The following is a 14,330-nucleotide window of genomic DNA, read 5'->3' on the forward strand; positions in this document are numbered from 1 at the left end:
GTTTATTGCTAGGTAAATTTAAATTTCGAATTGTCAAGCGCGTTACTATAGACGAACCTAGTATATATACTAGGTTCGTCTATAGTAACGCGCTACAAACACTCACCTATAGGTGAGTGTTTCGTTATTTTTAGTTTATTAAAAAAAAAATACGTTTGTTTTGGAACATAAGATCATCAAGGTATCACTTTTCCACGTCATTAAATTTGAACCTGTAGGCATCTCTACTCATCGGCAAAGAAGACAGAGGATGGAGACCGAGAGAAAAAGCCGGCGTAAAAAACTCTCGGTACTATTTTAAAAAAAGAAAATCATCAAACAATCCTTCAATATTTAAAAGAAATATAGCAAATGAATTAGAAGTAGCCTGCCCAGCACTAGTCCCAGGCCCTTTTATTAACTATATAATCGATATTTTCGTTTTTTGCCTAAGGGACTGTCCATTAGATAGAATTACAATATTATATACTTGCCTTATAAGTATATAAGTAAGTATTAGTCGGTATATGATTTTACTTATCCTTAAAAATTTATCTATTTACTTACTTTACTGTAGGACTATGTAGTATTCTATGAGGTTTGATGATTTCAATACGATTTCAATTTCAAAATATTTGTTTAAATAAAACTGACCACCAAACACCCACCCACCCAACCAAAGAAAAGCATATGTTACATATAATTATTAGTACAAAAGTTCGTCACAGATGAGCTATAGTTAAATATTTTTTTATATTCTAAAAATCGTGTATTAACGGTTAACATACATTTAATAAAAAAATAAAATTATTTCACTTTTAAGTTTTTACTGATGCGGATTAGGTAACTAAAGCCTAATATTTTTTTTTAAATTTATATATTGGACGTCAATTGAAAACTTTTAACACGTTCTCACGTTCATGACACGGGCATTCACGTGTTCAAGCCACCCCTAAATTCTATTTCCTGCATAAGCTTGGCCTCGAAACTTCGCTATTTGCTACATTATTTAGTATGTGTAAATATTCTAAACCAAACCGGAAAATTTAAATAAAACAATTTAAGTTAGAATTACCGTTTGACTTCACTTCTTAACATAATATTGTCCAATAGCCACTAAAAGTAATTTTAAATTCCAATTAGTTCTTGATATTAGGATATTTAACCAAACATACATACTCTTTAGTATTACAATATTACATTTTGTACATTCATAGTATAAACAAAGATTACCGTTTAATTATGAATAATACCCGTGTTTTGTTTTACCAACCATGATCCTGTCTTAACATGATATTGTCCAATAGCCACTAAAAATCATTTTAAATTCTAATCAGTTCTCGATATTAGGATATTTAACCAAACATACAAACACTTTAGTCATACAAATTTTGCTAATTCATATTATTAACATTGAAAATTTTAAGCCTTTACTTATAATATGTTTAATTTAGTTAAAATTTCCAACGTCAGAAAAGTAAAACAAAGCAATGCCATTACATATTAAATTATGAGTGTCATTTAGTTACAACACAATCAGAAAATATTATTAATTGATTCTTAATGTAAGCTAATACTAAAACAATCGAAAACTTATTAATAAAACATTCAAACTTAGAACATAATATAAACTAATAAAGATAATATAAAACCTAAGCTTTTTATATCACATTATGAATAATGTGAATTCAGTCTCACATTTATTGAGAGTGCGCAAGACGCGTCTAAATGGTGCCTACGAAAATTTGGAGGCGCTCGCGGCACTGCTAAGAATCGCAACCGCTTACTAACTAACCCAAGTGTGATTATTTGGCACGCGCTGCCTGTCCCTTTAACATTTCCGCATTATAATTGATTTAATTAGGTTACAAAACTAACACGGAAATGATTTTATCAGCGTCTGGTCTCGACTTCGCCTTTCATTTCACACAAAACGTGACTACATTGAATGCGAAAGTGTAAAATAATAAAACATATACAATAATAGTATCGGTATATATTTTGTTGAGTATTAGGTATAATTCAGTGGTGATGAAACTTATATGGGAATTAGCCTCAGGCCTTGCGTCCGTTTCTTTGATCATTTTTTTTTCATAGACTAGGGATTAATACATGTAGTATTAATACATGTGTGTTGGCGTTAGGGTTGTCAGTCACACGTGTATCGGTGCCTCTATTGCACTGTAGACGGGTTTGTAGGCATAGCCTGGTCCAGAAAAAGCTGAAGCCCCTAGGCTAAGACTGCTTTTTGTTTCATATAACAAATTCGTAATAATCACAGATCGCATCCAATGTTAGTGCTATTTAAATGTCGTATTTCAATCGATAATGTTTTCTAAATATTTATTAATAGGTAAGACTTTCCATTTTTCTTCAAGTAATTATGCTTAATTTAACCTATCCTAGTCTATCTAGATTCTAGAGTATACGCCATTTATTCACTATTTAAGAGTAGGTACACGGCGTAAATTCAAAGCGAATAAAATTTAGAATAGATTTTTCTATTACCTTTAGTATAAGCAAAAGTTCTCGTAAAAAGGTGAAAACATTTCTATGTTTACGTTACAACAAAGAAAGTTGTGTAAAGTTCACCTGGCTTCCTCGTGTCGGTTGACAGTGACGTCACGCAGGTTTCCACTGGGAAAAACCTTATAAAACAAATTGTATCAAGCTCACACAAAACTTTGGACAGAGGTCGCTCGTATTTTCAACTGATGTTTGTTTTTCACGACTTCGGTCGTATTTTGCTAAGATAAAATGTCTTGTTCTTACTGGTTATGTTTTCCGGGAAACTTCTGCGAGTTAAGGATAATAAAGATGGATTTAAAATAAATTGAATTGCTGTGTTTGCTTACCTGCAGGCAATTCTTTTTTCAAATTTAATTTGTTTAGGTAGAATTTGGTCATCGCGTTACGTCTACATATATTTATTTATAACGTATAAAAGTAATATATACCTTTTATTATTAACAACCTATGCTCATTTTAATAATGATACTTTTTGTATAATAATAAACAATAATTAATAACTTATAATAGAGTGATATCCTAAGTAAATGCTGTGCTTAAAAATAATATTTAAATGAATAATTATCATCACCCTCTTTTATTTCGTCCATTTCCGGACATAGGCCTCCTCTAGTACCAGCTTCTTAGGATCTACTGGGTACCAACCTCCTTAAAATTCCATTAGTATTCTGTATTTATAGCCGTTTTTTTAATTTATATATTTACTTAATTATGTGTAAAGAAAGACGACCCTAGTCAAACGCAGTAGCCAACTTTAGTTGGAAAATACATTTAAAATTATTATCATCAAATTTCAAACACATCGTTAGTGAAAGTATTTTAAATAAATACCTTATTTGAGAAGTTTATTATTCAACTAATATTAAAGATATAGTCTTTTAACGAGCCGTTAAAACGTAAATATATTTAATATTTAGTAAAACTTACAAGCTGCAATCAATCAAATATCAGAATATTGTAAATAATTACTAAAAAAATCTATCATCGTAGACTCCTAATCTCATCAAGGAGTTTGATTAATAAGACACTAATTATGATCTGATACCGATATTCTAAAATCCTCTGCATTCTCTCATGCTGCATTTGACGGAGCGTGTTGAAATAATGTTTTAACAGTATGGCTGACTAGAAAACCATACATTCATAAAGATTATTTCACAAATTGTGTGTTGTCGTATTAAAAAAGTTAATAGCGATTCCGACTCAGAGTTTTTGTATTCCAAGGTTGAAACATACTTTATTGAGAGAACTACATCGAAATGCATACAAAAACTTCGGATACGCTGTCGGTATTGCTATTGGAAGTTGCAGAGTACTGGCGCTGTCTTTTGTATTCATTTTCCGCATTATTACATATCATTATATTAAAGCACGTTGCTAACAAGCTGACACAGACTATATTGAACTTTTTCCGCCATCTTAAGGATGTATGAATACTAGTTAATTTACCCTACGTTGGCTTTGGATAGGCATTTGTTTTATTTTTTTATTAAATTAGAGATTTTTCGCATATAATAATATTATATACTTGATATTGTGAAAGTTAGTTTTTGACTTTTTCGTTGTGTATAATATTATTGAAAAATAATTTGCAAAATAAAAACAATGTTTGCTGAGTAATATCTTGGATTATATTCATGATATTTATAAAAAATAATGAATTTTGACTTTTGTCTTTCCAAAGAAAGAACAGATATTTTTATAGCATTTTTGTTAATTATTATTTTAGAAATAGTATTGTATTTATATACGCTATATACCACAACTAAAGTTGGGTTATATAGCGGCGACAGGTATTTTGTAATAAGATTTATTTTCAAGAAACATACGTGAGCTGTTTCAAGAATATCTAACCTCAACCTTACGAATAAGTTCAAAAACTCCAACTGAATTTATATTAGCCAATTCATCATTCTTAAATGACAACCAAATTAAGCTGTCCTTCCCTTTAATTGCCTTTTGGGCGGGCTTTCCCTGAACGTATCAAATCGAGGTTACACCCTAATATTTGTTTATCTTTAGCTAAGTATTACACATCACTCACGATGGTATATGGCAAATATTATAAGAGTATTTGCGGATAGTCATTATTGTTACAGAGTACCTAATCTTACATAATCTGTGGATAAACGCGGTAGAAATAAAAGTTATATATTCCGCACAGACTAGAGTTCGCATCATAGCAGTGGTCTGTGCTCGATAAAGATTTATGGTGTCGCCTACCTCTTTAGACAATTGTCGGGATTTATATACATTAATATGTTATTATATAAATTATTAACTGCACTTTTACTCATGCGTGTAACGAGAAACTTCAGCGGTATTTCTAAGAGGTTAAAAGTTTGCTTTGGTTCGATAAACTAAATTTACCCTCTGTTACGACAAATCATTAAATTTGATTCTGATGAATTAAGATGTGGATATCTTTATTCTTATTATTTTATTTATATTTGATAAGTTCATGCTTCAGCTATAACCGTGTCACGAACACTGTCTAAAAGTTTATCCTTACCACGTGACATTAAAAAAACGTGACAAATATAATAAGTTACTTCATTATCCACAAACAATTGATGTATACATTTCTTCAACAGGATGAAGAGCAGGAAGTGAAAAAAGAATTGCCAGTTGTGCCAAAATGTTGCGCGAGCGGGCAAAATTTGAGCGTCACAATCGAAAATGGAAAAACAAAAACAGTCTGCGCCCGGTCAAGCCTCACTTTCCAGCCAATATTCCACAAAGCTAATGAAACGCATATATGGAGTTATGATAGCAATGTGTTTGAAACTATTGTCGGGAACCCTTGTGCTTATGATAGGTAAGTTTTTTTGAATAGTGATGTAATAGAAATGCACAGTGTACGGTCTGTATTCGTTAGATTATAGGTATAATACTTTTGTTATAACTCAGTATAAACTTTGATAGTTATACTAAAATAAGCCTGCTTTTGTTTAAGCGATCTCTGTTAGTTGTCGAGGTGCGCGGGAAATTCAAATTGTGTTCGAATTGAAAAATAAATATAATATACTTTTTTTTTAAACGTAGACTATAGATGAAGATGATGATGATGTGTGATGTACCTTATGTAGTCATTTTAGCAAACTATAAATAAATATAAATATTAAAAAAAAAAAATAAGATATAATAAAATAATTTCTCTTGTACTGGCCCAAAACTTAGTTCATTAAGTAATAACATCTAGACTTCAACTTATTAACGTGTGTGTAAACGCCGCAGTGGGCGGAAGTTGATTTTAAATTTATATAAAACTTCATCAGCGTAAATAAATGCAATTGTATAACATTATTTACTTAACTTGATTTCTTTCATTATTCACTGCACTAACACAATAAAAAAATATGTTATTAATGTAAACTTAAAAAATATGGGTTTTCACTGTCCCGTTTGTTTAGCTAATGTCAGACTATATTCACTTTATAACCTGCCGATAATTTATTTTTATTATCTTATTAATACAAAAATTTAGCTATAGAAATCGTTTTCAAAAGCCTTAGAAAAACTAGAAAATCAATTACTGTGTCGGGGGCCCTCATAAGCCTAAATCTGATAACTTTTCAGGTACAAACTAGAGCCGGACAAAATAAGCGAAGATGAGTTTTATCTTTTATTCAATGGCTCTCTATTCATGCCGTTCAGTAAGCCTCCGTTGTTGGGCACAAGGAATTTTTGTATGGAGACGTTTTGGAACGAATCCAATCCAGCCGGAGTGACGCTTCCACTGGTTTGCTTCTCAGCGCCTATTGAAGAAGCTGGCACGTCACCCACGCTTATCGCTTACGCAATCGGTTAGTAAGTAGTGAAGTAATTTAATATTTTATTGTCTTTTATTAAAATTACTTTTACATATTTAAAGAAAACACCCTTTCAACGGATTGAAGCTATGCATGTTACCGACCGATGCTTTAGGGCGTGCGTGGTCACGGTGACTGAAGACAAAAGGTGTTGATTGTCAAAAAGTATCACAGCTGTAGATAAAGTTATATTATCTTTATTTTTTCCCCAGAGTCGATATCGCTTAAAAGATGAAGGAAATATGCAGAAATGACTCACGGTGTCGAAATATGCAGAAAAGATTCAATCCGTTAAAAACGTGTTTTCTTTAAATTTTTCTTGTTTCCAAATTTTATTTTTGGTTAAAAACAGTTCATTCTCATATTAATCTGAACTCAGGTGGATTAAATCATTTATTATACTTAAAAGTAGAATTTGTAGATAAAAGATGTTCGTTATACTAAAAAACTCTAAAATTAAATTTAAGTAATCACAATTAGTAAAATAATTATAAAACCAAACTTAATTGTTAACAATTTATAGTTTAAATTTATTTCCTTCTTTATTCACAAAATCCAAATACGTAAATACAATAAACGATATCTTTGCTGGCAGAATAAATTAGCGAATGTATTTTCAGGGTTGATAATATCAGTACCATTTCTTCTGGCAACAGCTGTTGTGTATATCTTCATAACAGAGCTGAGAGACACACATGGAAAGGCTCTAGCTTGCCATTCTACGTGTTTAGCAATAGCATTTTCGTGTTTAGCGGCAACACAGCTGGCTGGACATGCTTTTCCCAACACCGCTTGCTCCATAATGGGTAAGGTACCAAATAAATTTATATTAAGAAGTCCTAGGGTTAAACATACAAAGCCTAGGGTTGACAGTCCTAATATCCTGGCTGCTCTGATTTATTTAAAATAAAACTGTATTAAAATGCATTTAAATGACCATTTTCAAGAAATATGAAATTGAAATGTCTGCGTTGTGAAACAAGAAATTACGTGTTTGTGTTATATTTGAACGTGTTTGAATAAATGTGTTGTGATTTGTCTTAATAAACGAACCTACTTATGTTTTAAAAAAATAAGCTACCATTAAAGACTTCAATGCGTTAACTTTTTATTTTTATATGACATACATACATATAGAAAGTTAAACTGTAATAGATTACAATATTAAAAAAAACTCTTTCTACACTATAAGAATAGACATGATTATTACATGTATGTAATTTTAGTTCAGTTCGACATAGATTGATAAATTCTTCGGCAATTAATGCAATTTATATGTTTTTTCTTGCAGCCTACCTCATCCAGTTTTCATTCGTTTCCTGTTTTTTCTGGTTAAATGTTATGTGCTTCGACACTTATTTAAACGTTAGGTAAGAAAGTACTATTATTTTAATATGGTTTAAAGAGGTTTTATTAGAATATTTACTAGAACCAGTAACGCCGGCGACACAACAAATGCCTATGCCTATCCTCAATATGCAGTCTTAATCTAGTTTCTATATTAAACATATAAATAAACTTAATAAAACTTACAACAAATTTTTATATTTAAACTTTTTTTTTCAGACGATACATAAACGCTTCAGTAAGTAGAAGGAGTATGAGACGAAGATTTGCATGGTATTGCGCGTACGCAATTTTACTACCAATCCTATTACTAGTTATAACAATAACAATGGACCTATCACCGGCCGTACCTAGTACATACTTAAAACCTAACTTCGGTGTCAAAGGCTGTTGGTTCAAAAGTAAGTAGTTGCAAGGAGACGTTAATTTCGTAACGAAATGTTTAAAAAATTAAAGTAATAATTTGGGCCACGAATGCTAAGTTAATTATCTCTTTTGCAGCGGACCAGGCCGCGTTGCCGTATTTCTATGGCCCAGTGGCTGTAATCCTACTTAGTAATTTAATTATATTTCTCTTCACTTCCCGAGCTTTCGTGCGGCATTATGACAAGCTTAAGGACGTTTCACGTAAGTCAACAAATTAATCACAACGTTCTTTATTTGGGAGTAATTTTTTTATTAACATTTTCTTTTGCCAATTCCTCGACTCTCGTCGGGGCAATTTAATGACTAATTGATTATATTATCATAAGCATAATAGCACTTGTAAGTTTTTGTCATTTACAGAAAATTTTAGTAAGGTCTCCTAAGCTTTTAGTTAAACATTATTTCTTTGGAGCTTTTCTCAGTTATGTTTATTCCTTTAAGTTGTGCAGTATTGTAGATGTTAGATATATATTGGTCAGTCAGGTCGTGTAATACCGTTTCTTAATATGTACTCTTGCAGGACAGGCAGTATTTTGTTTAACTCTAAAACTGTAACTATGACAAAATAATATTAGTTTAGATTTTAAGTATTCTCGTACATGCATCGTATTGCAAAAGGCCTGCCAATTTGGCTATAATATGATTGAATAATTTTATAAAATCGTGTAAAATATGTAGAATATTGTGTTTTTAATTTAGTTTGTAATGTAGGGTAGTCTTTGAAATTATTTATCGACATATTGATTGATTAAATAATTAATTTATAATAATTATGGGCGCTAGAACCAAAATAAGTCTGTGCCTCAGATTTCTGTATCTGTTTCATGATCGGTTTTGTCAATGAAAGAAAATGCAGTGCACAGCCGGGAATCGAACCTACGATCTTTGTGATGAGAATCGCACGTTGAAGCCATTAGACGTTACAATTTCATTATTGTTAATCAAGTTTCTATTTTTTATTGTTTGAGATTTTATACTGTAACATACGCTAAATCCTTTGTTTATTTGAGTTTTTGTTAGTGTATTTTATTGTGAACAAGTGTTTTGTTCGCGTATATGGCTAGTAAAATGTTAATTTAGTGCTAACAAAAGAACGAAATCACTCTTTGTTTTATCTTTATTGTCTGAAATTAAAAGCCCGTGGTTTATAAGCTCAGTAAAATTGTGTAAAAATTTAGGTTTAAATTAAGTTGTTTTGAAGAGAAATCGTGCTTTGTTTTATTTATTACGAGCCAAATAGTAGGCATTTTATTATATGTATAATTTATTTGAACGATTTATTTTAAAGTAAAATGATATATACCATGACCGGATAATCAGTTTGCTATGTTTCGTGTGGACTATAAGTAGATCTTATTGATATAAATACAAAAAGCTACTTTAAATTCTAAAAATAAATATATATTTTTTAAATAAAGTGGAGAACATTGCATTATGAAAGTTGTAGGATATATTACTGTGTACACCACAGATTATAGTAAAAATAATTAATAATAATGTTTAATAGATAGTCACTTGATTGTTGCTTTTAGGGATTGTGACATTTTTTTTATTAACTTATTACTAATTTTTGCTTTCAGAATAAAAACTCAAAATTAAAAGTATAACTTTTAATATTAAATTTAGTTCCTTAACAAGAGCCTTACAGAAGTATATTTTTGTAGCCTTAGACCTAACGCACTCAGAGTTCAGTACATCTGATGATTGGGTACGACTCAACACTGTGCTGGGTCAGCCTGTAGCCGTCACTGAAACTTCACCAACCAGAGAGCCACGCGTCAACTTCAACCAGAGGTTAAAGAAATATAAAAAATTGTAAGTCTGTTTATTTATTTGCGTTAGACATAAAACTCATCACCACGACAGCCTAATACAGACGACTGTCGTTCAACAACTGAGCTTTTTTAAGGCAGTGTTTTGCTGCCCATCATCACTATGTGGAACCAACTTCACACTTAAAAAAATCCGAACCGAATCGATATAGGGTCTTTCAAGAAAAGAGTGTACTAATTCTTAAAATGCCTCCAACACACTCGCATGCCTTCTTGCTTTGGGTGAGTCGATGGATATTATACTAAGCATCAGATGAACCTCTTGCCCGTTTGTCTTTTGAAAAAAGGGATCGGAAAGCAACGATAATTGATTTTATATAATTGCACAAAATGTGTAATTAATAATTTTTGTGTTAATATCTGTTTATTAGCGGCGCTTAACATCCGATGAGCCTTCTGCCTCTTCGCTCCAAGTTACATTAAAAAAAATCAATTAAAAAGGTGTTTTACTACTACGTTACTACTCTTTCAGTCAATCGGTATTCCAGCTGTGATGGATAAAACATATTTGAATTACATATTAAACACGATTTTTTTAAATTTTATTTATTTATTACAGTAATTCATACATTATCCTTACTACTATGCCAACACGATAATGTTGAGAAACATCAAATAAAATATAATTAAGTACATATATAATATATAACACATAATATACACAATATCGCTACTGTAAATTCACTCTGCGAACATAGAAATATGTCGATAGTGTCGGAGACAGCATTATTTCCTTCCTTCGAGTTGCATAGCAATCGTGGCCACTGAGGTCTCTAAAGCCAGTTATAAAGCAAATTGAATTTCTAGTACTTGCGAAAATCAAAAAGAATACGATAAAAATATTATCGTATCCTTTTTTATTCATATCACGTTCATATTAATAAGGCGATGATTGACACAGCCTCCCTTGAGCACTTATTAATGAAGAAATTCGTTCACCTGACCCGCATATATTGTGTCAGGAATCTAGGTCTTACAATCGAAGCGTGTTTGCTAAGCCCGTATTGAATTTAATAATTAATGGTGAAATTTCATAATGTACTATTTTAGTTCTCATTTACAAGATAGAATATTATATACTGTTTATTATAATGTGTATTGTTCATCCGTCTTAGAAAAGTAGTATTTTATTACTATTATATATGATTCAGACTAGTTCAATATTCCTGTATTTTTTGAATAGTTTAATCAGTTCAGTAGAAATAACAGTTGAGTAATTAAATATAATTATATATAATACTAGCGGATCCGACAGACGTTGTCCTGTCTACACGTGTTTAATTTCAAAATTTCAATTTTTAATAAGCCATTTTGATGAAAATTATTATTCAAATGTTATGACAATATCTAACGATCCAGCACATGGTCACACACGATATAACACAATGATAACAAAACTTTTTTTAAATTTCGGGACAGACTAAAATTAAAATTCGAATATTATTTAAAATTTGACACTGCGATGGTAGCGCCGTCTGTCGGATCCAATGTAAAACATTCCAAAATCAACAACAACTAATAAATTGAAAATTAATTAAAAAAACCTTGTCCAGCGGACAAAATTGTGAATCTAAACCATTCCCAGATCCACTTGAACACACACAAAAAATTTCGTCTAAATCGGTCCAGTCGTTTAGGAGGAGTTCAGTCACATACACACGCACACAAGAAATATATATATTAAGATTAGAAATTATATTTTTTCCAACTTTGTTTTTTTCCCTTTGGAGTAGAGACTCTTGGGCCATCGGGTTCTATGGCACATGTGGTAATTAACTATTTAAGTTAGAGCCTGGTAGATAATACCTGTGTCCCCAGAGCTGGTGTTTTCCTCGCTCAACGAATTATTATAGGAATGCAGCGAGGAAATGCTGCCAGCGTTACAGAAACACTGCTTCAGGGACCAAACATTTAAAATTAATTTTAAAATTATTATTATATAGGTTCAGAAATTTGTATATATATAAATTTGTATACTGTTTATAGTTTATATACTATAAACCAACAGTCGCAGAAAAGGCTTCAATAGCAAAATATATATATACCTATAGTTGCTCGATCTACTGTTGCGAAAAATTTTTTTTGTGTAAATTAAAAAAAAACGGAAAGAAATAATTAATGACATTACAGATTTCGCAAATGCTGCCTGCTTTCCGCCATCATGGGTATATCCTGGGTGCTGGAGGTGGTATCTTGGGCAGCGGGAGCCGGTACTTCAGCAGTGTCAGTATGGTCGGTCTTCGACCTTATCAATGCATTGCAGGGTGTCGTGATATTCGCCATCTTTGTTTTGCAACAACCCGTCCGATCTTATGTTAAGGTAAAGATTTTTACATTCAGATTGATTCATAATTGATTCCATATTCTTATTTTATACTTATCTCATTACTATATTTTTCTAACAAGTTTTTTTCTCGCCTTGGAGGTTACTAGGTGAAGTAATAATAATATCGATATCGTTAAATTTAAGATAGCAAATACAGTTTTAGATTCACTTGTATCGTAATCTTCGTTGTCAGGATTTCTGATGAATGGGACGATAACCTATCTAAAGAATTTATAATGTATCAAAAGTACATATATTTTCAAATTAAAATCACATCTTGAACAAATTTGAATATATTTATAACGTTACTAAACAAATCTTGTTATAAATGTTAAGTCTTGAACCTAAACCGCTGTTTTGCTGGTATTTTTAACAAAAAAATCTAGTATTTTATTTTGTTTATTTATTGTATAGTTTTTTTTAATTTTCATCAAAATATTTTGTAACATATACTGTAGATTTAGTACTGTGTATGATGTTATGAACTTTAAAGATAAATAAGTTAATATAATTTAATTATAAGGCTTTTTTAATTGGCTTTTAATTTGGTTTTCTAACTAAAGGGCAATACTTGATGATTAAGGCAATGGCAAAAATGTAAAACGTTCCTTGACAGAATGACTGTTGGTAAATTGATATTATTATTAATAAATTGTTCACAGCAGTGAAATATTGTCGAATTAAAAAACACATTTGCGTCTCTATTAGATTAAAAATTGAAGATGATAAATCTTCCAACTAGCCGAGGAACAAATAGCCTGATAGCAATTTTAATTGCTTATTCCTTTACAGTTATCAAAACTCTGCAGCGTGTGTAGAAGAAGAAAAGACGAATCAGAAATATCCGTAGTGAGTGACAGAAACAGTATCTGTGGTACGGGCCGAAGAGATTTTGTGTAGTGAATCAAGGAATAGGGCCACCATAATTGACATTTCAGTGTAATTTTCTATAGAACGAATATTATCAGGCCTTTAGAGTCCAGTTGGAATAGTATATACTGATTAATGAATTTTCCTGATACGTAATAACTATGAAATTAAATTAAAGGCTTCTCAAAATAAAAGAATCAGTATTAAATTCACCTGTGTAAATATTGCTTTGTGTGACTGCATTTTCTGTCTGTATTGTTCAGGCTTTATCAATAATAAATGTTGCTTTTTCACAATTGTTTTAATAAATATTAAACAAAACAAACTTACTTTTTGGAAGCCTTTAAGATTAATTTTAGATTTTCTTATGAAAAAGAAAACAAATCCCTAATGAACGATGTTAGAGACTGATTTTATTACAGTATTATGTGATTGTAGTAGAACAATCGCATGTTTGGAACGTGGCTAAAGTTCCTTCTTACTATTCACAATTCATAATAACGACCTCATATAAAAGATAGCATCTTGTTTCTTACCATGTATACAACTTTTGAAAGTACTTATTTTGGCGCGTTATGGAAAAATTAGTTTTTTCTATTGTTAGTATCGTTTTCTACAAAGGTAGAATAAGGCGAAAGATATTTTTTTTTGAAAAGATTTTTATCTTGCTAGGCCAAAGAAGTACCTATAACTTCTAACGCGTGTACATAATTACACAGACGTATTCGAAACCATGGTAACGAGTAAGGTAATAGGATTATATAAGGTCCTTATTCGAGATTTAATTGGTTGTCACAGTTCTAATGCACAGTTTTGACGAAATTGCGATCCCGATTTTTTTGTACCGCGCGATTCTAAGGTCGCGATACTGCTGATATCAACTTTACATACAAAAGGAGACCGGCAGATACCGCTTGTCGATATTGTCGATAAATTAAGTTAAAACCGTGTTGTTAGGCTGATAACTTAAATTAATCTTTCGTTATAATTTGTAAAAATAATAGATAAGTTTGAGGTTATTGATTTAAAACAAAAGTGTGTAAAACTTTCGTTCTAAGATTTTATTGTGAATTTATTTTTAACGTGACAACGTCGTATAATTCGATGGAACCGGCACGCACTATGACGCATGTGGCGTTATCTCGCTTTTGACGCTCGAAGCGTTCCATTTAAGGCTTGAAGTGCAAGCGAGAGCGCGGAACGAGTGAC

At 31.2% G+C, this 14,330-nt stretch overlaps 1 protein-coding gene across 1 annotated transcript in view; it reads left to right on the plus strand.

Moving 5' to 3' along the window:
• LOC110998038 (G-protein coupled receptor Mth2) overlaps window positions 1-13,975 on the plus strand; it is a 69,070-nt gene extending 55,095 nt beyond the window's left edge. Inside the window, exons 2-10 of the mRNA XM_022266457.2 lie at window positions 5,103-5,326; window positions 6,088-6,314; window positions 6,941-7,126; window positions 7,612-7,690; window positions 7,887-8,068; window positions 8,169-8,294; window positions 9,758-9,908; window positions 12,056-12,245; window positions 13,044-13,975. Coding sequence (XP_022122149.2) covers window positions 5,103-5,326; window positions 6,088-6,314; window positions 6,941-7,126; window positions 7,612-7,690; window positions 7,887-8,068; window positions 8,169-8,294; window positions 9,758-9,908; window positions 12,056-12,245; window positions 13,044-13,151 — 1,473 coding nt within the window. The 3' untranslated portion in view covers window positions 13,152-13,975. The remainder of the gene's footprint in view (window positions 1-5,102; window positions 5,327-6,087; window positions 6,315-6,940; window positions 7,127-7,611; window positions 7,691-7,886; window positions 8,069-8,168; window positions 8,295-9,757; window positions 9,909-12,055; window positions 12,246-13,043) is intronic.
• Window positions 13,976-14,330: the final 355 nt, after the last annotated feature.

This window comes from Pieris rapae, chromosome 14 (assembly GCF_905147795.1).
Source record: "Pieris rapae chromosome 14, ilPieRapa1.1, whole genome shotgun sequence".
NCBI classification, from domain to species: Eukaryota; Metazoa; Arthropoda; class Insecta; order Lepidoptera; family Pieridae; genus Pieris; species Pieris rapae.